The sequence below is a fragment of the Lissotriton helveticus genome, chromosome 7 (genome assembly GCF_964261635.1).
Source record: "Lissotriton helveticus chromosome 7, aLisHel1.1, whole genome shotgun sequence".
Lineage (NCBI taxonomy): Eukaryota > Metazoa > Chordata > Amphibia > Caudata > Salamandridae > Lissotriton > Lissotriton helveticus.
In genome coordinates this window covers 140,236,689-140,261,062 of record NC_136068.1, presented here as the reverse complement: position 1 = coordinate 140,261,062, position 24,374 = coordinate 140,236,689, and the positions used below count along the sequence as shown (strand labels likewise).

The following is a 24,374-nucleotide window of genomic DNA, read 5'->3' as shown; positions in this document are numbered from 1 at the left end:
AGTCTGCTTCAGGCCTCATTGCCCATAGTACCCACTGCTGAAACAACTTGCAATGGACTAGCTTTCAATACATCCTCCTCCTCTTCAATTTCCAACACTATCTCAGAAAAAGCTTGTGCACTTACATATCACAGCATGGAAAGTGAAGGGCTTGTCCTAAATCACATAGTGTGTTCTGAGAAAGAGCATCTTCTAGTAAACTCTGTCAGCTTATTCTAAGCATTGGCAAACCCTGAGAAGTGGTGTGCAGTTAAGAGCATTGTAGCCAAATCATCTGACTCCTTTCAGATTCTGACATTCCTAAGGGACAGACTTTTAAATGGTCTAGCTGCATCCATTTTGTCAGCATACTCAGTAGCGATCAGGGGGCGTGGCCAGCCAGCCAAATATGGTGGACGCGAGTCACTAAAGCCCCGTCCTTTCACCCCTAATTATCCTGTTCAATTCTGGTATCACCCACCATCCAGGCGCACCCAGTTGACACAAGAGCGCCCGAGCAGTGGCAGCCCAGGTTTGTGAACGAATGAATGCAGAGGAGGTGAGCAAAGGTGCGACTACGATTCCGAAAGACCCGGCACCGAGGGGCTCGCCGTCCAGCACCTTCAGAAGCGCAGCCGGCAGTCGCAAGGCCCGGTTTCCCCCGGTCGGCGAGTGTGTTGCAGTTGTCATCGCTGGGGAAGACTGCGGATGTCCACCACCTGAGTGACCCCACCAATGGAACCCACGGACCGTTGAGACAGTGACGTGCCCTGCAGAGACCCAGGGGTGACGCCCGTGCACCGCTGTGCAGTCGTAACTCCATGTTGAGTGACATGCAGGACCCGCACCTTCTTCCCTTGCGCTGCGGATAGGTTGAGGGGATACACAACCGCAATATGACATTAAGGGGCGAACCACTTTCAACCGCCAGCACACCACACACACACCCACACCAGAGGTCATTGTGACAAACGTTTTTAGCCCTAGGTTGGGCAATACAGTGTGGACAGACTTCCACTCGGAATTCGCCCTCATGGTTATGCATAGTTTAGTTCACGCATGTTTCGTTTTTAGTAGCACTGAGCTGGAGTACATCCCCGCAGGCCAGGAACTGCAGCATTTTGCCCCGCTAATGCCGACCTCGTAAACGTAAAAAGGAAACATCGCACAGGTCAACGTAATCACATGGAACGTGCGCGGTATACACACGCCGTCACATAGATATTTAAATCTATGCCTAGCTACGGCGCAGAGCCACCGACATATCGCTGTTCCAAGAAACACACATGTCCCACGTCTGACACCGATGGAGGGGCCAAATACATGGCACCAGCTACTCAGCACAGGCGTGAGGTGCCCTCATCTGGGTGAGAGAAGGGGTCCCGTTTACAAGTGAAGAGGCGCTAATCGACCCCAAAGGCAGATATGCGCTTGTGAGTGGAAGGCTCAGTGGTCAAGCGATCCTAATTGGATCCAAATATGCCCCGAAAGTCAGTCAACCAACATTTCTAGAAGGCCTCTCAAAAATTCTATCAGGGCAGAGCGGAGTCCCCTGGCTCCTGGGGGGAGTCTTTAATTCTGTGCTCAATGCAGACCTGGACAGATCATTCCCGCCCTTGTCCAGGACTGCAGCAACGTCCAAAGCGCAGGCTCTCACAGACTGGCTGGCACACTGGGCGTTATTAGACATATGGCACGCCATCAATTCGGAGGCTCGAATCTACTCACACTACTCAGCAGTGCACCGCCTACATGTATGTCTAGACAGAAAAGTGGGATCCCCGCGCTGCTCCCTTTGGCCCACCATATAGAATATCTAGGCCGGACGCACTCTGACCACAACTCCCAGCTACTGAAACTTACCTGGGAACCTGAGCGCCCCCTCCCCCACGTGGAGACCTCAAACAGCTGCACTCGATTATCCACCTTTTCACTCCTTCCTGGGCATGGGGATCCTCAAATATTTTTAGCTTAACGAGGAAACAACAGGGATGCACTAATAGAATGGGAAGCTTTCAAAGCCACGACAAGGGGGCACTGTATGGGTGCGACATGGAACATATGCAAAACTCTCACCTCCAGTCTGAGCACAATAGAACTAGAACTACTGCGCCATGAGACAGAAGGCGAGCGTGAGGGTAGAGACCGTCATAGTCAGGGGGCACTGCACACACAGCATACGGAGTTGATGGAACGCCTCCGCTGTCATAATTACACCGCGCTCATGATGTTGGTGATCGTGCAGGTCGAATCCTAGCCTGGCTGATCCGCAAAAAACACACCAGCACACTGATAGTTACACTGCACGATGGTACAGGACTTCTAGTGCACACGCAGAGGGACATCCAAGGGGCCCTGACGCAGCACTATCAGCGGCTGTACCAATCCCAAAGTCACCATGTACAGCACTCCCTCTCGACTTTCCAATAGCAGGTGCAACTGCCTGAGGTGTCGCGGACGAACAATGAGATACTGGAGGCTCAGATTTCGGCAGAGGAGATTAGAGAATCAATTATGTCCCTGGCCACGGGGAGGACCCTGGGACCAGATGGAATCCCGGCAGAATATTACCAGGCATATCAAGTGTCATTGGTACCACGGCTAAGCGTCCTTTATGGAGCAGCTGTGGATGAAGGACGGCTCCCTCCCACGTTATGTGAAGCACATCTGATTTCACTGCCCAAGCAGGATAGAGACCCAGCAGACATGGGTTCATATCAACCCATCGCCCTGCTCAACACTGATTATAAAATCTTAGAGAAAATCCTAGCATACAGGTTAGCGCAGGTAGTCCCCGCCCTGCTGCATGTGGACCAAAACGGCTTTGTGCCATCCCAAAACTCCTCGCTTAATCTGCATCGCTTTTATCGAGTCGCAACCTACTCCGTATGTGAATGGCTGAGAGCAGGCTGCCTCGTACTTGATCTCGAGAAAGCATTTGATTCTCTCGAATGGAATTACATGTTTGCAACTCTCAAAAAATACAAATTAGGCCCCGATTTTTTACAGCTAACCCGCCTACTCTATACAAACCCTCTGGTGAGAGTGAAGTTTGGACCATACGTTTTGGCTGCCATCCTGGTGCGGCGGGGGACGAGACGGGGCTGCCCGATGTCCCCTCTCCGTTTCAGGCTCATGATAGAGCCACTAGCGGAGTCACTACGAACACAGTTACATGATGGCATACCACTGGGTGATGGCACACAAGTGGTGTCACTGTACGCTGAAGATCTGTTGATCTACTTAAGAGACATCACTCAGGCACCAGAACGACTAGCTCAAATCCACTGGGAATTTGCAGTTGGATCAGGGTTAAATGCAAATGTCGCTAAATCTAAACTATGTGCCTTTAAAGAGGATTGCCGCGACACAGGCCTTATACTCAATGACATAAGAGTACAGTGGAGTGCTGACACATTCCGATACCTGGGCATACGCGTATATCACCAGCCACTGGACCTTTTTGACGGAAACCTGTAATTCTGAAGTACGCTCCCTTGCGCAGTGGTCGGTAGAGTGGCGCTGATCAAAATGGTGGCTCTGCGAGATTTCTGTACTACTTCGCCAATCTGCCCTTCTATGCCCCCACCTTTTTTTTTGCTGCACTGGAAAAGATGGCCAGAGACTTTATCGGGGGTCCCAATCGGCACAGGGTGGCGATTAAAAAACTATATCTGCCCATTGATAAGGGAGGCCTGGCAGCGCCTTGCTTCGAGCATTACTACTTGGCAGCCCAACTTCAATGGATCGCCAGATGGATAGCAGACCATCGGGGCGACGACACGGCAACCACATGCCCTTCGTATACGTTCCACCAGATCCTTGCGCTCTTCCACCCTGGCACAAGGGTGCGGCCTCCCGAGCTCCGATTCCTAAAGGTAGAGTACAGGTGTTACCGCAGAAGCCTCTACCTAACTTGGGGCACAACGCCCTACGCCTGGGCGCTCCGCCTGGAGGAGGCTCCTACGGGCCGGGCAACACATACAGCTGAAGAACTACAGCACTGGCACGACACCTGCACCATTCATTGATGGCTACGCTCTTCGTGAAATGGGGAGATCTCGCAACTGAGCCACAAACATATATTAGTATACAATATATACATGTCATGGGACTTGATAGGCACCTTTTGCGGTGGTTTTCGGCCTTATTGCGACAGCATGCAGCGGTAAATCTAGACCCCTTCCACAACAAATGGCAACACGACCTGGGTCGACAATTCACAGATAAAGAATGGGAGCGGGAGCTGGCCAGTCCAGTTCAGATCCTCAGGAACGCTAGATTTAGACAAATCCAATTCTACATAACGCAGAGGGCGTACCTCACACACCAGCCAACATCAACAGATACTTTCACCGTAAAGCTCAACACACAAGGGGAGGACAAGGCAAAAGCCCTGCACCAGTCAAAGTACCTTATCTAGGCTATATTTTCTATCTTGAACTTGGTGCAAAGGGCCTGGGACATGGCCTCCATGTGCCCCAAAGAAATGACATGCAAGTAACTTCAACAAATTAAACAAAGGTTGGCCCAGCACTCAAATTAATGAAATATGAGTAATAATTGTTAATGAACCATATTCACAATGCAAACAAGAGCAGTCCGTCAAGATCTTCCCAATCAAAGAAAGGCACTAGTAGATTTTGATTGTAGGTACAAAATTTCTTTCATTCTTTATTGAAATACAAATCCTTAAAACTCATGATCGCCGAAGCGTTATGTCATCCTCCGGACTTCTTCAGGGCTTGCTGTAGGCAAGAATTTCTTAAGATGAGGTATTTATAAAAATGTAATCAGGTCAAAATTGCAGAGTAAGTCAATATAATGTAATTCTTTCAATTACGTACGTCAAAGTGATGTACTGAAAAAAGACCTGATTAGCACGTGCCGTCCTTTAACAACCAGTGATGTGCTAAATGTATCTCCTGTGCTTCTGTGAGGTCGTCTGGTTCTGAAAAAAGAATCCGTCGGCGAGCATGAATTTAAGAATTTGCATTTCAATAAAGAATGAAAGAAATGTTGTACCTACAATCAAAATCTACCAGTGCCTTTCTTTGATTGGGGAGATCTTGATGGACTGCTCTTTTTTGCATTGTGAGTATGGTTCATTAACTATTATTACTCATATTTCACTTATTTGAGTGCAGGGCCAACCTTTGTTTAATATACTTTCACAGCGCTGACTTAGCCTGCCCCAGGTGTGCAGCTGTAGATGCAGACTTGGTGCACATGCTCTGGGGCTGCACCAGTCTGAGAGTGTACTGGGAGGGGGTAGTGACCACGCTCCGTGCCTGCACCGAGAGAGAGATACCTTTTTATTGGCCAACATACTTGTTACACATATTCCATAGGACATGAAACACTAAAGTCACCTTCAGGTTCCTAGACCTGGGCATGGTGACAGCCAAGAGGCTAATCACAAATAGATGGAAGGCACCTGATCACCCGCATATACAAGCATGGAGGCACTCTACCCTTGCGTGGAACAGTGCTGAAGCTATAGCGATTCGACGTGAGGGAACCACGGGCCTCAGGAAAATATCTATCTCCACAAGGTGGGAAGCGATTCTCGCGGCGCTACAACAGTTTGCGGATCAACCAGATCATCCCTTGCAAACACCTGACCCGGAGGGGTAACTCCGCGCTTGCGTTCAACACCCTTAAATCATTCATAGACATTAGACCCATTGCCCTTTGCTGTGCAATGGCAAGCTGGAACGCACGCGCCCCAGACACCAATTACCAAGGCAACCAACAGGGTCGCATAAAGTGACATGCACGTACACAGATACCAGCAGCCATGCAGGGTTGTTTCAGCTCTCTTCCAAGTTTTGTACCCCCTCTCCCTTGTTTTATTTCTGTCCTTCTCTTATCAAATGTACAATATGTCAGATGAACCTAAGCCGAACTAGATTCAACGTGTTATCCGCAATGTAACAAATCTGTAAAGGACATATGATGTAATGGGCTGTATATGCCGTGGCCAGACAAATGTAAGATGCACGTTACGACATATTATCACACCCGCTGCAGAAGCATATGAAAAGTACGCTGTTAAGACTAAAAACGTTACAGAATTTGTAGCTACAGGTTGTAGTACAAATTCTCAACTGACGGAAATGTAAATGTGAAACTTAAAATTTCAATAAACAACATATACAAAAAAAATAAAAAAATACTGAGCAGCGATCAGGTGCCTCAGAGAATCATGGGGTAATATTTCTCAAATTGTTCCTCAGGCATTTAGATTAATTCAAATTTCAGACTAAGGAAACTAGCTGTCCCAAACCCAATAGCTACTTGGGCCTTTTTTAAAGGGACTGCAACAAAAACGTTTCAAGCCCCTTAAATTAGCTGACATATCTTGACTTCTATCAAAAGTAGAATTTATCGAGGCAATAGTATGGGCCAAGGGATTAGGGGAATTGGGATCTCTTGTACATTTTTTTCCATGTCTTAGATTTTTGTTTTGTATGGTTCGCCTGGGTTCGATAAGCTGTATCACAAGCAGATCGCTCAACAAGCGATGAAGTGCCAAAACATTTGCAGGTTTGCTCAACAACAGCACTATCAACTTGTGAGGTCTGGGGTGTTTCATTATCGGATGACTTTTTCTGACACGGGACTAACCCGATACGAACACTTGTTACCTCTATGGATACATTATGGATACTTATTCCCTGAAGGACGAAGAAGCAGTCAAAGTGCGACAGAATGCTGGTGTTTCCGTTTAGGATTTAAAGAAAGTGATAATTCAATACTTTGCCCTGAAGAAGCCCTTGTAAGACGAAACACATTGGCTGTACCTACTTGTTTTAGACGAAAACTAAAATAAAGAATTGTTCTGCTTACACGGAAATACAGTGATTGGAATATTATTGAACATTGAAAAATCTCTTTAAGATTGTATTGCATCTCATCGTTTTGTTCAAACTGTATTTTATTGATGACCATGTAGCAGCTGGTCGTTTGAGGTGGGCAATACCCGAACTGCGACACAGAAGTGACTATACTGGGGGTGCCATTTTTTTAGCCTTGTTGCCTTTCTTTGCCTTTAAAATGAATGGGAATAATAGCATCTGTTTATGGAATACATGTATGCAATTCAACAACGTCAAGCTTGCCTATTGTGATTTCATCTCTTTAGGAAATGGTAGAAAATGTATTACAAAAGTCTGTGGTAACTTTAAGGTGAGTTTGTGTGTTGCAAGTCGGTAGCTACAAAAGCAGTCAGTAAGACAGAGAAGCAAATTCCTATTTGCACAACTATACAGAAAGAACAAAAAAAGTAAAATTATCAAAATATTCACATAACTATGAATTCCATCACACCTACTTCATCATCAACATTACAATGCAGAAAGCACAAAAAATATCAAAAAGGCAACTCACCTACAATCGTGTTGAAAAGGAACAGACTAAACCCTCTGTAATCATTCACCAGCAGCTGAACCACAGTGCTCCAACCAAGACCTGAAAGGAAGTGATCACACATTGGTAATAGTAAAAAGTGTTTGTTTCTAGAATGGAGACATGATAGCAAGTTACTCATCCCACCCCAGAAGGGACCCAAAGTATATTTAACACCATAGGCTCCTGATGGTGTTACTGACAGCAACATAAGGATGAAAAACGAGGAGATATGCAAACCAAATAGCTGTGCCTTTTGTTAAAACCACTTGTAACATACAATGGATGTATGAACTGGTGAAAAATGAAATGAATGAAAACTGTGAGTACATGATGAATAAAGGATTTATTGGAGCTATGCATGTGAAGTGTTAGGACATGTGAGGGAAATAAAGTCAAAAGCTTGGAATGTTAGCACAGCAGGAAAGTGATAACCACTGAGAGCACGAGTTTGAAAACAGCCCTGGTTAATTCTGCTGCAAAGAACAAGAATGAGGGAGTGGCAGGAATACTGAAATAATGCTAGAGAGGATTTTATGAAAGCAAACCTTCCTCTAGGAGAGTGTGTTTCCTTTATGCATAGGTACAGAGTGTCTAAGCCTTTCAGTGTGTTGTCCTGATTAGAGCACAGCAGGATCACAAGAAGCCAGGGTGCCCAAGACAGAATGTGTTCTGAGTGACTTGATGCTTAAAGATACTTGATTTTAAGGCGATAATAAAGATAATAAAGCTTGACATAGGTAGATGATTCACTGTGGGGAATGTTGAATCTTGCATGGCTGTCATGTTTGCCCCCTGGCACCCCTATCAAAATGACAAGGCTTTGCAGTCATATGCTGGTAACTTCATACAAACAGCTTAATTTAACATCTGTTTCTCTCTGACATAAGAACCGTAACCCCCGAATGGGAGCTGCAGTAAGATGTTTTTTATGATTCCCAACAGTTCTTAACTTGGAAGTCCCTCTTCTGGGAACCCTCTTACTGAAGTGACTGTACAATGTAGAAACAATCTCCTGGCCATTGGATGTAGTACTGGGTCTATTTGAGGGAATCACACGTTCATCTGATCACATTGTGAGAAGGGGTCTGTGTTGTCTGCAAAGTTATTCTACTGTTTCAGCTTTGTCCAAACTTTTTCTCACTGAAATCCATGTAGAAAAAACATGCACCAATACTTCATGGACCAGCCAGTCTCTCAGGGATTTCTAACCTTGTTCAGAAACAGCCCCAAACAGGCAGAGTGGAGGAGGACTAGCAGTGGCCTAAAAATCTCATTACTGAATTTGAATTTGAATCGGATTTCTTTAAGCGCGTAGCTACCCGTAGGCATCCCAGCGCTGTTGCTCTACATTCTAGATCCAGGAAGGGAGATTTCAGGGCAAAAGGTTTTCAATTACTTGCGGAAAGTCAATAGATTGGTTTCTCTTCGGATGTTAAGGGGAAGGGCGTTCCATAGTTTAGGGGCGTTATATGAAAAGAGACGGCCCCCTGAGCGTGCTCTTTTTATTCTGGGGACACTGGCCAGGGAAAGGGTGTTTGATCTCAGCTGCCTATTGGCTTTATGTGGTTTAATGAGGGGACTCAGGATAGGGGGGCCTCTGCCATGAAGGATTTTGTGCGAGATACAGAGGGTTTTAAAGATGATTCTTTCTTGGATTGGGAGCCAGTATAAAGAATTGAGAGCGGGTTTTGCGGAGCATCTAGGCTTCGTCCCGGTAAGTAGCCTAGCTGCTGCATTCTGGACGTATTGGAGTTTATTAATGGCCAGTTTTGGAGCACCCAGGTACAGGGCGTTTCCGTAGTCCAACCTTGATATCATAAGGCCATGAATAAGGAGTTTCCTGGACTGGGGAGGTATCAAGGGGAGGATTTTGCGTGCCATGCGCATAAGGCCACAGCAAGTTCCAGCGGTTTTCCTGGCGTGCGTCCTAAAATTGAGGTCCTGGTCAAGCCAGATGCCTAGTCTCTTAATTTTCTTTTTTGGAGTGGGGGGTGTTCCCATGCAGGGCGGCCACAGAAGCCTAGTGGGAAGTTTGGAGGAGTCACCCAGTAGTAGAATCTCTGTTTTCTCCCCATTAGGTTTGAGGAGAGAGTCACTCATCCATTTTGAGATGTTCTGTAGGCATGTGGCTAAGTTTTCCAAGCATTGGGCCGACTGATTTAAGGAGACGACAAGTTGGGTGTCGTCGGCGTACATGACTACTTTTATGCCAAAAGGTGTCACAACTTCTTCCAAGGGTGTCATGTACTCATTAAAAAGTGTGGGGCTCAGGGAGGAGCCCTGGGGGACCCCACACTGAAGGGGCCGAGCTCTAGAATGGATGTGCCCATCGGCCACCTCGAAGGTTCTGTGCTCCAAAAAAGATTTAAGCCATGCCAGGGCAGGGCCGGTGACTCCAGCCCTACTTAGCCGGTGGACAAGGGTAGCATGGTCCACCGTGTCGAATGCGGCACTAAGGTCCAGGAGGATCACTGCCACTGATCCCCCTGCGTCCAGAATGCTTCTCGCTTCTTCGACCACTGCTATGAGGGCAGTGTCTGTGCCCTGCCCTGGTTTAAATCCTGTCTGGGAAAGGCGCATGAGACCATTGGACTCCAGAAAGGTGGAGACCTGTTGGTTAACAATCTTTTCAGCTACCTTGCTGATTCCAGAGAGAAGTGAGATTAGTCTAAAATTTGCCAGGTCTGAAGGGTCGAGGTGGGATTTTTTTAATAGCGCTTCAACGGTGGCCCTTTTCCAGTTGGCGGGGACAGTGCCTTGGTTGAGGGAGGAGTTTATTAAGTTGGTGAAGAGGGGGGTCACCGTGGTGGCTACCATTTTTAATTTGTTAATAGGGGCTGGATCTGTCGGTGCACCGCTCTTGATTGAGTTTAAGGTTGCTAGAAACATTTCCTTCGTTACCTGGAAGAAGGCGTCCAAGCGAAGAGCGTCGGGTGCAAAGGGAGAAGAAGGCAGGTGTAGGGGGATATTGGGGGTCGGGAGGGTTTTTAAGATGGTGTCAATTTTGGAGGAGAAGAACTCAGCTAGCTGATTACATCCTAGACCTGAGAGGTCAGGTCTCCAACATTAAAGAACACTAGGATGTGGAATGGGATTCCGTACTTGTGGCTTACCCGCTGCTGCCTTTATAGCCTCCCTTCTTCTCGTCTATCAACCTCTTTCACACAACCAGCCTTCTCGATGCTCTCCTAGGCTCCATTTGGGGTGTTACAATTAACACCCAGAACTCTGCATGTATTTTATGAGATCACAAATCTGGGTTCGACAACCCTTGCTGTGCCAGACCTCATTCCTTCTCGCTAACCCTGAAACACTTTACTGCCTTTAACTAGTCACAGGTTCTACCCACTTTTCTGATCACACTCTCAATGCAATCTTTTCCTCAAAATGGTTTATCAAGTAGCCACCGGAAGTCACAGGAAAAAACTATCATCTGAAGCGATCAACACATTGCCATTTTCAATTTCATCCTCCCACAGCGACCACAGAAAATTACTAATAAGACTCCTTTAATCAGAACTCATAACTAGTATGCCATAGGATCCAATGATTTCCATAAAACAATCCTATTAATCGCTATCTACAGTCTTTGGTACAGAGGTTGCCCTCAAAGCTTTGCAAAACTACCCATCACTGGAAGGCTGTCTGGTTCACTCTGGATGTAAATATACCAAAAACTGACAAACACATCTAAGACATTCGGGAAAAAAACACATTCACATTAAGAAAAATTAGTTTCACTGACAGTTCAGCATTTACAAAGCAGTGGTCAAGGTAGCCACAAAATCTTACTATTCTCATTACATCTCAAATACAAAAGACCCAGCTAAGGGCCATTTGTCTCTGAATTCTGTAACCCAGAATGCACCTCTACTGCCCCAACCACACACTGCAACTTATACAGCATCTCATTAAAAAAAATCAAAAAAATCTTGACTCATGCTTTCAATTGGGAGACGGAGAAGTCAGCCTTCTCTTACCCATTTCGCCAAATCATACCACCACAAACACACAACAAAATAATTGTAACTGCGACATCCAAAAGAAACCAATGAACTAATTAGAGCTTTCTACATCACAGCCTCTCAAACATATTCAAAGCATTCTGCTAGCATCCTCTGCTGCATGCCAAAGAAGCAAGAACTTGAACAGTTGGACTGGAAATTACGGCGCACTATCCAATGGACCTCTCCTCAGTAACTTAATTTAAACTGTAGCTTTCTGTGAGATCTCTACTTTTCTTGAAGAAGGCTAGCTCCTCTAAGAAAGAAAAACGGATTTCCAACGTGGAAGAGGCAAAGAATCCACACTAATCACTCTCAGATGACCCGAAGAACAACTTTGAGTAAAGTGGAGTCCAGGTGATGCAACAATATTTGCATTCTACCAAGGATTGAAAGATAAATGAAATGGTACATTAACTGTTGTGATTCCAAATGTGGTTGGGCAAATCCACTTGGCCTTGCATGTCAATGCGTGAGAGTTCATTTAAAGGTTCATGCTACAACCAACAGCTAAACTTCCTCGCACTAATATTTTTTTTAAGCTGACAAATCCCGCTGTTTTGCACAAGATTTAGGGGTAGATGTATCGAGCTTTTTTCTTGTCGCAAACGCTGCGATTCGCAAAATAGCAGCGTTTGTGACAAGAAAAACGGGAAATGAGATGTATCATGCAAAAAGTTTGCAATAGTAAGGAATCGCAAATTTTGCGATTCTTTAACATTGCGCAAGCATCGCAAATTGCGATTTCTTAAATGCTATGTATGAAAAATTTAATTTTAGCGAATTTTGGCTAAGAAATCGCACATTACCACCAACTTGTAGTTGGTGGTAATTTGCGAATTCTTTTACAAATGCACTTTATGCAATTTGTAAAGGTGCCATGTGACGCTCATACATGCCCTTAGGACATGTATGTGCGCCATATGCGCACACATGTCGTTTTCAGGGGTGCAGCAGGGTGTCCTTGAGACACCCCTGCACCCTTGAAATTATTCTAAATTTGCGATTTGCAAATTGCGAATCGCAAATTGAGAATAATTTCACATTCATTCCTATGGGCCTCCTGGCCCATAGAAATGAATGGGAAATGATTCCTTATTTGTGATTAGCAATTTGCTAATCGCAAATAAGGAATTTTAAGAAATCGCTAAAAAATAGCGAATTTCTACATACATGCCATTTTGAAATTCCCAAATAGCGATTCCTTATAAATCGCTATTTGGAAATCGCAAAAGGGTATATTGATACATCTAGCCCTTAGTGTTTTGAGGATTTGAATTTTCAAGGTGTGAGCAGGTGAGACGTGAAGACTTTTTCTAAGAGAAGTTAGAAGATTTAGGTACAGGTAAGATACTGTGCGATAACAAACGGTACACAATACATATTTTTATTCATTCAATGGTATCACTTATAAAAAGAATATGACGTTACACTTAGAAAGAACATACCCGTTAAACTAAATTGTGACACAAAAAACTCATAGATTATAGCATTTTTGGAGTCGAAATATAAGTACAAACATGTTTATTGCACCAAGAAACGATTATCACTAAATCCCCTATTTAGACTTTTGACTCCAAGGTATTCCAAGGTTGTTGCTCTTGTCAGATCCCTAAAGGTCTGAATACGACTTCGAGTAATACTATGGATTTGGCCCCAATACTGTTGTGAGAGATCTTTCCTAGGACTTACTACTTGCCACAACAAATCTCAGGCTAAAGACGTGCAATAGTTGCTCGCTTCACTTCATTGATCCCTATGAATTTAGCTGGTTATAACCGCGTTATACTGTCGATAGGTGCTGTTGTTCCACTCCCATGTTCGCATCTAGTGAGATGTTTCCTTTTATAGGAAGCTGTTAGCCAACCAAAACAGAGGATCTGATGTGTAGGCTTCTTGTAAGGCTTACTCCTCAGAGGGAGGACAAGGCGAATGGAACAGGACAGGGTTTATCTTCGGCGTCCAAAGCCATGCATGGTAAACAGTGATGGCTGTGCCCAAGGTAGCTCTCAGGGGCTTCTATCCAAGGCGCCTGTTGTAAACTGGATCACAGAAGCATTCTATAAATATGTCATACAAGTAAAACTGAAGAAAGACTATAAATCATTTAAAAGATAAAATACTATTTACAACAGGGCCTAGCCCTGATCTGGGAAGCCAAACTTTGTACACACATCCATGTTATACTCCCAGATATTTGCTCACACACCGTACTTTCGGATTGGGAGGTAGTAGCTGAAACGTGGGACTGAGTGGACTTTACTACAAGGTCAGTAGACATTTCACCCAGGTGTTCAGGTATTATGGCTTGTAGCCTTCACTATACTCATATACAAACCAGCCTCTAGACCCCGCATAGCCTGGCGAGGAGGTGTAACATCCTCAGTGTGAGGTTGGGGCACCCTTTGGGTGCCCCCTGAACCTAGCGGAGGCTGAAATCGAGCAACATAAAAGAAAAACATGTCCTCCCATAGTCTCAAGGATGTGAGGCCATTGACTAAAACTCATGGCTAAAAAAAAGAACAAAAAGAGCCATGGTGTTATTGCTGACTGTAAAATGAAAAGAATGACATCTTCAAGGCTAGACTAGAATTTACAAGAACAGAAGAATGATTGAAGCAGAGGATAATCAATAAGACAAGCAGTACCAGACACTGAGCCCCCTAAAGCAAGTAACTCTCATTCAAGGATGATTGGATGATTTAGGGGGGTCAACACAAGAGGATGGGGTCACTGAAGATGTGTGGACTTGTGTTGGTACTGTAGCCAAAGGAACTATTTGAAATTGTTCTTTGTGCATTAGGAAAACCACTGTGCTTGGTCATAATTAGGGCTCCCTGTTTTCCGTTTTTACTGATTTATACAGATAAATACAGACAGAAAGTATTTATTTTCCTGTCTGTATTTATTTTTAAATGTGGATAAAAACGGAAATGTGGTTGTTTTTTGAGTAATTCTAAATTCTTCCTACCATGACTGCCAAGCCAATAGCTGTGTGGGTTGATAGGAAAGGGGGTTAAAAAAGAAAGGGAATTTAGTAAAGAGGCTTTAACGGCAGTATATATACACACAAGGCTGAAATGTGCATGCTTTCATATAACTGCATTGATTTAACTTCAGCAGGTGTTCACAGCACTGAAACCTGGCAGGCATTCAAGCACGAGTGCCTATTTATCGGTTAAATAAATGTAGGAATATGCTAATTTCAGCTTAATTTTTTCACAAAGACCAAAATAAATATAGATAAATACAGATAAAATTAGCAAAAAATAAATATGGATAAATACAGACGGAAATGTAAAAAAAGAAAATACCATAAAACCGGGAACCCTAGTCATAATTAGGGTCATGCCTGAGTGACAATTTTCCGATCGCTAATCATTATGTAGCATTCACAACCCTGGTCTTGTAACTCTCATATTTTCTTGGACATTTCGTTCGTGGGTCCTTGATTTCAAACTTTAGATTTTGAAGTGTTCAAAAGTTTCATTGTTAAACATTATGCACAAAACACAAAGACAAATACGTTTTTTCTGCTTATTGAACTCTAACACAGGGATGTAAAAGAATAAACTGAAAAATATGTACAAGTTTTGAAACAATAATTGAATTACTGCCTCCAGAAAAGATGTATTCGTGATTTGATGGCAGGTTGGTGTGCTTTTCTCCTTTGTGCAGAGACTTGTGACTACAGCAGCTAAACAATATTATTTCTATATCTATCTATAAAAGGAAAATGTGTGCATCAAAGATTGAGGAAGTAGATAAAGCGTTTAGTAATGCTCTTCTGCCCTGCAATGCTTCACCAAACTCGAATATTCGGCAAACGATAATTTCATTAACAGATGTTTACATCATTGCATATTAGTAAAAAATCCTAGAAAAAGGCATCTTTAACATGGATGAAGGAGCCGCTTTTTGTAAGAGACAGAAATAGATAGCACTCTGATGAGAATCATGGTGTTGGGCACCATTCACATATGGCTGGGATGAATTGTTTTCAGTACTCAGTAGAGACCTTAGCTATACTTTAAGACACAGGTGCCAGATGCCATGCAGCTGGTCTCTGCTCTTGTCTTGGTTTTATTTTTGTATATCCTTGCAACAAAATATGACATGTATAGTGTGAGAACCAGACCCCAATAATAGTCTGAACCCCAATATTTGATCACCCTGGTTTTTACCAAAAATAATTATACTACGGTGTCTCCAGTTGATCTAGCGGTTAGAGACTACACTCCTCATCATGGAAACCCAATTTAGCTGAATAAATAGAATAAAATATTGGAATCAAAAAGGACCGAGTTCTGCAACTAACGATAGTATGGGTGGGTGAAAAATTCTGCTCCGCCGGTGGAGTTTTACCCACTGCGTGCATAGCTTGGAGCACGGAGTTCTGGCAAAACTCCGGCAACCGCCACGTGGCAGATTTTTTTCTCGCGTGTGGCTCACCAACACTAAGTTGGCGAAACGAGAATTTGTGTCCCCAGTGAGATGTTCGATCGCTAGAATGCCTCCAGGCTAGATTTCTCAACATGGGCAGTCACGGCAGTTCGTTATCGTTCACGATGAGATATCTGCCCCTCGAGTAGAAAATCTTTTCGATTGGCATAGAGAAGCAGCGCCCTCTGGCACACCATGTGGTGCCATTCACGCTGATTTTACAGTGCGGAACAAGCTCCCAGCGTGAGCAACGCTACATGCTAAATTCCGCCCACTTGCAGAACTGTGCGGAATCTTGCAGAGCTTTTAGGTAACTCAGTGAGTTCTACCCAGCCAGAAAAAATAGGGCAGGAAGTGAATTTATTACTGAGTAGTCAAAATGTGGAACAGAGAAAAATGAAATGAAATGCCATGAATACTAAATTACAGAAGTACAGATAAAAGTGTTTAACTCATAAAGAGCACTGACAGTATCCCAATAGCAATTCTAAAACAAATGAACAGAGTCTTGGAGAAAAATGGAAAGTCACCCATGAAGAAAATAGTGACAGAGAAAAAAATACATCAAATCCCTTGAAAAACAGAAAGCCGAAGGCTTTATAGAAAAATCAATCTTTAGCACTAACCCATTTCTTAAGGTAAGATAAGTCTTCAACCCGCTCCCTCAGCAACTTCACTCCAGAGATGTACCACACAAATGAAACATTTCTTACCCAACTGTTCATAAAATTAACACATCTACACTAACACTGGCTTCATGCGCAATTCAAGTTTTCCGCAAGAAATGTTATACATTGCTATATCCCTCATGCGCCGGGACATGCCTTCTTTAAGCCCTTGAAAACACAAATGATACGGCTCGCCAAGGGGGGGGGGGGGGGGGGGGGGGGGGGACCTCGACTGAAATGGGACTTCCTGACTATGCCTTTCGCGTAAGGGGGATTTGAGGCCCCCATTTTGAACTGTATTATCTTAGTGCACAGGCCTTACACAACATGTTGATTTACGCCCCCTGCATATACGCCACATTTAGTGGTAGAACAATACTATATGCAGCCTACGCCACTGTCAGGATTCATAGCTACACAGCGGAAAGCGAGAGATACTGGCTCCACTACTGTGACTACGTGTCACAGCATGGCAAAAAATTGCGAAAAGATTGGATACTGCAATGATATACTGCCCCTGCTCCCGGTGGCACGCCACCCCGATCTAGAAGTAACCCAGAACCTAAGATGTTGCCGACTATTAGATAAAATTGGCATTATGAAATGGGGTGATCTCTATGTTAATGAGGTTTTCCGCACTAAGGAACAGATATTTACAGACAGGGACCCCGCGGCGATGGACCTACTAATATATGTTAGACTGAGACAGAGTGTGAGAGTGCCTACTCCAGACTTCCCAAACAAACCAGCTACACTAACCCCACTTCACAGCTCATTACAAAGTTCGGACCCCTGTACATGTTGTATCTCTCATATACTATAGCACGCAGACAGCAACTCAGATGGCCGGGGGGACAGCTCGGATGCAATGGGAGGAGGAACTGGGTGAACCCCTTGGTGAAGACAAATTGAGTTACTGATGTCAACAAACTGGAAACGTGTCTGCGAGAAGCCGGCTGTGCATCATACATTTTAAATATCTTCATAGATTATTCTACACCCCTGTTAAAATATTGAAATTCAAACTATGTGACAATGTTGCTTGCAACCGATGCGGGCAGGAAGCTACAGGGTTTCTAAATGTTGCATGGGAATGCGCGGCAATCAAATCTTATTGGAGCCAAGTCTTTGCAGCCTTGGGACAGATGACCCTAGCACCACTAACAGAGTCGCCTGTAGTTGCGCTCCTGAGATACACAGAAGATATGTTATGTTATGTTATAGGCTGATTTATATCGCGCACTGTTAGTCGGGACTGTCCTGGCGCGTAGAAGAAACAAAGACAGCATATACCGGGAATCTAAAAGGCTTGTTTAAACAGATGTGTTTTTAATAGTTTTTTAAAACTGGTCAGATCTATTGTGTGTCGTAGTTGGTTTGGCAGGGCTTTCCACATATTGGCCGCTCTAACCGCCAAGGATTTGCCCCCTAGGCGAGCTTTCCGAAACCTAGGGACAACCAGGCTTCTAAGTGCTGCCGAGCGTAGTTGACGCGCCGGCTGATAGAACTTAAACCTAGCCCTCAAGTAGGCTGGACAGGGGCCATAGAGGGCTTTATGAGCCAAGACCAGGGCCTTGTAACATACTCTTTGGGACACCGGGAGCCAATGGAGGTCGCATAGTTGTTTGCTGACACTTAGTCTCCTAGGGATGTCAAAAAGGAGCCTAACCGCCGCGTTTTGTACCACCTGCAGTTTCCCTAAAAGAAACTCAGGAGAGCCAATATACAGGGCATTGGCATAGTCCAGGCGTGAGAGTATGAGAGCCCTGGCCACAGCCTTTCTAGCAGCTCTAGGGAGGAGGGGAAAGAATTTCCTTAGGGTTCTAAGGGTGCCAAAACAGGTTCCCGCCAGATATACCTTCAGCATACAAACGGTATGTGGTGCTGGGGTTATTACTAGCCAAGCGTAGGGTGGCGTGCTAGTGTGGCCGTGGGCAGACGCCTAAATTTAATGAATGGATTTGGGACCTTCTTTTTTGGCAGGAACAGATATTAACCTGTGTGGAACTACTCCCATCATCCTCTAGGCCAAAAGACATTTGGGGCCCTTACGCGGGTATCTGATAACTAATACAGACGTGCTGGGTGGACAGGACGAGAACCCCAACCAAGAGTCCCAGCGGGGTATGGGCACAGTGGGAAACCTAAGCGACACATAGGACATCACTTGAGCTCCAGGAAACCAGACACTAGTTAAAGGGTACGGAATATTAGACACTTAATAAAAAACACAACTCGGTAGCTGATCATTTGAGTTATAGCACTAGGATTTTAAAATGTATATGATCTAAATTGCTGTAATGTGTATGCTACTTTCTAAATGATATTGAGATGTTGCCGATGTGCTCACGATGTTGTATGTCTGTATTGTTTGGAAATGACAATTTAAAAAAAATGTTGTACATTACTAATACATTGATTTCATTCACTTGATGCTCCGCAGAAACAAGGGAGAGATAGCTTTGCAACAGGACACTGATTGGGAGGGGGAATGACCAGGAGCAAGCTGAATGAACACTAGAAACTCCATGCATTTGAAAAATAATGGTGTATTACATGAAAATGTGGCCTAACTATTCATAACATTTTAACTCTCTCCAAATACAGCATCATTTGTTCATTGGGTATGACTCTATGCATCATTAAATACACTATAAAATATTTTGAAAAGGCTACAACAATAACAAAATATTTACTAAAGCAAGTTTCTCAAGACCACCACCACCAGTCTGGGAACATTACTCATATTTCCTTCTGAGCAAATCTGTTCTCCTATGAGAACTATTATGAGTGTAGAAAATGTACAAACAATGTGATTAGGTACAAGTCTGGCTAGCTAAAGCACCTGGGTATTTTGAAAAAAGAGAAAGTCTGATTTGGAATAATGAACAAATGTATATTCTTTGCTCTGTGTTGGTGACCATCTTCTCAATTGGAACATATTGTCCGTGGTGTCCTGAGTATAAGACATTAGAAAGTTGCCACTGTTTTTTGTGGCCATAGTACAAAGTGCTATCATTTGCAAAACTATTTCATTTGTGGTTTAGTAAAACCCGCAAAACGAAAACATATTGACCGTCTTCTACCATTGCGCTCTCCAGCGTACTCTTGAGCTGTAACTAAAGATTTCGATACAAAGCAATTTTGAGTAGAAGTAGACACATAATTCGAAAATGCCTTATTTCACCCCTTTAGTTTTTTATTCAGCCAAAAAATAGATGCATTTTACGATGACAAGTCTGCAGCTATTCATATATTATAAATACAATATTAACAGGCACATGCATCAATGTTGGCTTTTGCGATTCCTTAATTGCGATTTTTAAGGAATTGCAATTAAGGAATCGCAAAAGCCTATGCATGTAGCAATCGCTTAAAAATAGTCCCCCACATGCATCAATCTAGGATTTTGCATTTCTTAAATAGCGAAAATTAAGGAATCGCTATTTAGGAAATGCAAAATCCTATGCATCAAGAAATCCTAAATTTTTTTAGGATTTCTTAATTTTTGGAAATTGCGATTCCTTAATTGCGAATCGCAATTAAGGAATGGCATTACATTGATTCCTATGGGCCTAGAGGCCCATAGGAATCAATGCCGTTTTGCATTTTTTTTTTTTGCACTCGCAATTTTTTGATGCATTGCAAGGGTGCAGAGGGGGGTCCAAAGGACCCCCCCTGCACCCCTGAAATGTATTTTCAAGTGCATGTTTCACACACACATGTCCTAAGGACATGTGTGTCTGTAACATGCAAGTTTAAAAAATGCATTTTTTTGCTTTTTTAAACATTTTCGCAAATTAACACGAGGGTCAACCTCGTGTTAATTTGCACTTCCAATTTCAAAATTCGCTATTTTTTACAAATTGATGCATTGCATTTAAGGAATCGCACAAATGCGATTCCTTAATTGCATTTGCATTTTCAAGAAATGCAAAAAATAGCGAATTGTTTCATGCATCCCAAAAACGTATTTAGGAAGTGCAAACGGCCGAATTTACCGATTCGCACCGTTTGCACTTCCTAAATAGGTTGATGCATGTGGGGGACTGATTTCTAAACATTCCTTAATTGCGACTCGCAAATTGCAAATCGCAATTAAGGAATACCTCCCCATTAATTCCTATGGGCCTAGAGCCCCATAGGAATGAATGGGAAGACATTCTCAATTTGCGATTCTCAATTAGAGAATCGCAAATTGAAAATGCAATTTCAAGGGTGCCAGGGTGTCAAAAGGACACCCTGTTGCACCCCTAAAATTGATCTGTGCACATATGTTGGCACACACATGTCCTAAGGGCATGTGTGTGGGCAACATAAAAACTTTGAAAAATGCACAAAAGTGCATTTTTCAAAGTTTTTGCAAATTACCATGAAGTTCAACTTCATGGTATTTGCTACTCCTATTAGCGAAATCGCTAATTTTTTTACTTTGATGCATTGCATTTAAGCAATCTCAATTTGGGATTCTTTAAATGCAAACGCAATTTAAGGAATCTCTATTTAGAGATTCCTTAAATTGCGATTTTTGCATTTGGGATGATGCATCCCAAATGCAAACATACCGGTCGCAAAGGGGCAGATTCTGAGAATCTGCCCGTTTGCGACTGGTTTTTAGCTTGATGCATTTGGCTGATAGTGACAATAGATCTAACTTTAGGTGACATTTCTGGAGTGGCCATACGTAAACTTCACTGAAGGTTGAGACACAGAAATGTCGCAATTATACAAAGAGCACTTTTCACACGCCTTTGTATAATTGCGACATTGCAGTGTGTCAATCTTCAGTGTTCTTTTAAAACTGGCCAGTAAACAAAGTAGCACCCGGATTAATATATTATTCATGGATGTCAAAAATGTATACGAAATATTAGGAGTACTCAGGTGTGCGGGTTATAAGCAAATCAGTGACCATAGGTAAAGTTCCTCAGCTATTAAAGTCGACACATTGTTTCTCATTCTCAGGTCTCTGTCTTCTATCAAAAACACCATTACAAGTGAACAAAGAGAAATTGTCCCTTTTATTATCTGTGAAGAGTTCAAAAGAATAGAATGAGGAAATCACTAAGTTTTAATCAAAAGCTTATTTTGCAAATATGTCCGTTTCTACTGAAACAGACATTAGGTTGACTCGTTTGATTTGACTTTACATTTAATTAGATCTTTTTCTTTACTTTTCTCAATCCTCACCCTTTAACCTTAAACTTCATTCTACCACTGAAAATGACCCTAGTCCTAATACTTAACTTAGCCCTAGCACTAACCTTAGTCTTAGCCTTAATCCTAACTATGTCCTGTACCTTAACACTAGTTTTATAACTAACCTCACACCATTCTTTATACCTGTATCTTAAAGCATCCCTTGTTGTAAGCCTGGTTTTCAGTCCTACCTGCACTCAACTCTAATCCTGACCCGGACCCCCAGATGAAGGGGAAACATCCTTTACAACAAAACTTTCACCACGCAGAACCTTTACAACGCAGGTATTACAACGCAAGTCGTTACACCTTCAAGCTCCTCACCCACGCACACAAAGCACTCCACAACACCAGACCAGCATACCTCAACAGACGACTCACCTTCTACACCCCGAACTACCAGCTCCGCTCCGCCGACCTCGCCCTCGCCACCGTCCCCCGCATCCGAAGAGCGACCACCGGAGGCAGATCATTCACCCACCTCGCCGCCTAAACCTGGAACACCCTCCCCATCCTCCTACGACAGGCCCAGGACCTACTTACCTTCAAGAGGCTACTCAAGACCTGACTATTCGAGCAGTAGCAGCACCCCTCCCACCAGCTCCTTGAGACCCTCACAGGTGAGTAGTGCGCTTTACAAATGTTATGATTGATTGATTGATGCTTGATCTATGATAACACATTTTGTGCTTCTCCCAGTCATTTTTTTTTATGTTTAACCTAAATCACGTGTATACTTCTCATTTATAATTTTCATTCTAGGGCAACAATTAGTTGTTTAGTGTGAAATAAATTATGTAGTACATGCTTCCCTTGCTACCAATCCTATATAAATCAATCTGGTAAGTTTGTAGGTGTAGTGTCTTGTTCACCTGGAGGTTTTTGCATTTGCTATTTGCACTGTAGCTTGTAGTATATTATAATATATTGCTTCTGAAGCTGGATATTTAGTCAATGTATTTTAACTGAAAAGATGCTTTAGGCTAGCCCAGTTACTTGATCACCTGAAAGTCCTGAGCACTATATTTACAACTTCAATTCCTTGTCAATTGTGCATTTTACTAAGAGAGTTGTTTATGCAGTGAAATTATTATTCAATTCAATTATCACCTAAACTATAAATAATATTTATATGATTTCTTTAAGATTTTCTTGATTTAAAAATGATCAAAAATATTAGCAATTACTTAAGATCAAGATGAATGCATGTTTATAGACTAAACCTAGTCTATCTAAAGACAAATCCATACTATATATATATCTGACTAACTCTGTTGTACTACACTCATGCCATATAACATATTGTTACGGTGGCGTTATATCATCATATTATCTGCAATTCAGAGCACACTTGTCAAATAAGTACTAAGTTGCGGAATTTCTCAATAACTAGTTAGGTTTCAGTTCCTAAAAAACAGTAAAAGGGAAGCCTTCTTCACCAAATACTTCACATAAACTGAGCACTTACATGAAGGTTTTCTAATCGTGTCTCTATACATAGGGAAAAGTTTGCCGTATCTTAGATTTCTATTAAAATATTTGAAAATAAAAACAAAGAAGCATTGTAACAGTAATCCGCAGTCACAGTAATTGAAAATGTAGAATAGAGACAAAAAAACTGAATGTAGTTTCCACATTTAAGATCAAGTAGAATTTCTGAACCTGTACATAAATAGTTACCAAAGAAAGTTAAACTCATTTGTAAGTGATCACTTACAATTTGAGGGTGATTTATCCAGGTGCACGCTCAATTAGCTTTGTCACTTCGCTGACGCATACACCCTCTTTAACATCCTTTTACTTGTATGCCACATCTAGCTAACACTTCTTGCCTAGTGATGTTAAATCGTTCCCCAAAATAGGAGGCCAATAGCATTTTGAATGCGAAATTGCTGTACGGAGGCTATTTTTCATTAACTAAAATAAATTAAAGGTAGCAAGATGTCCATGGGATCCCACTATAACTGTGTTTACTCCGGGTCTGCATAGGTTTTCCATTCAAACATAATTTTTATATGCCACCTGAAATCTGGTGCACAACGTTCTGGTGACAGAAGAGTTTTGTAGTGCCATGCTGCTCACCACAACTACATCACTTCTAAGTTGAATGTCATAAATGTTATACTTTTCCATAAACTCCACTCCTAGAATATGGAACTACGGCTTTCACTCTGGCTTCACTTCAATACTCTGGTGCTTCTTCCTCTCATTCTGCATAGTATTCTCTGTATCCAAAATTCAAGAAAAGTGTTCATTGTGTTTTGGCAAAAATGTCCAGTGGGCTGACTTTGTGACTTAAAATGCTTCAACAGTAGCACTGTAGTGGAACACTATGGAAACAGGGTTTGTAGTCACACAATATCACATTGGTTAAGGGTGATGGCAGTAGGTATGGTACCGGCTATCACAATTGGGGTTTAAGGATCTTCTGCAGGCCACCTACAAGAATGCTTACTAATATGACACTAATAGGCACTGGGGTACCAATGCTGAGATAAGACATCACTCCTGTATACGTACAAGGGAATAATGTTAGTTAGGTATTTATAGTTAGAAGAATAGTTTTTTAGGTTCTTTCAGAAGGGTAGGAGATTCACATGAACACTAATTTGATCAGTTCCATAAATTGAGAGCAAGGCAGCTTCTCCTGGTGTTTCTACTGCCTCTG

At 42.9% G+C, this 24,374-nt stretch overlaps 1 protein-coding gene across 6 annotated transcripts in view; it reads right to left on the bottom strand.

Moving 5' to 3' along the window:
• The window catches only part of HCK (HCK proto-oncogene, Src family tyrosine kinase), a 183,243-nt gene that overhangs the window by 111,636 nt on the left and 47,233 nt on the right, over positions 1-24,374 (bottom strand). For 3 of the 6 annotated variants that reach the window (XM_078651770.1, XM_078651771.1, XM_078651772.1), the window contains one exon: positions 7,372-7,452. The exons of 1 other annotated variant lie outside the window; for it this stretch is intronic. Coding sequence is in view for 2 of the 5 variants with exons in the window: in XM_078651774.1 (XP_078507900.1) it covers positions 7,376-7,416 (41 nt within the window). In the remaining 3 variants the exon portion in view is untranslated. The remainder of the gene's footprint in view (positions 1-7,371; positions 7,453-24,374) is intronic. 2 more of the 6 variants (XM_078651774.1, XM_078651773.1) reach the window with 1 other exon arrangement.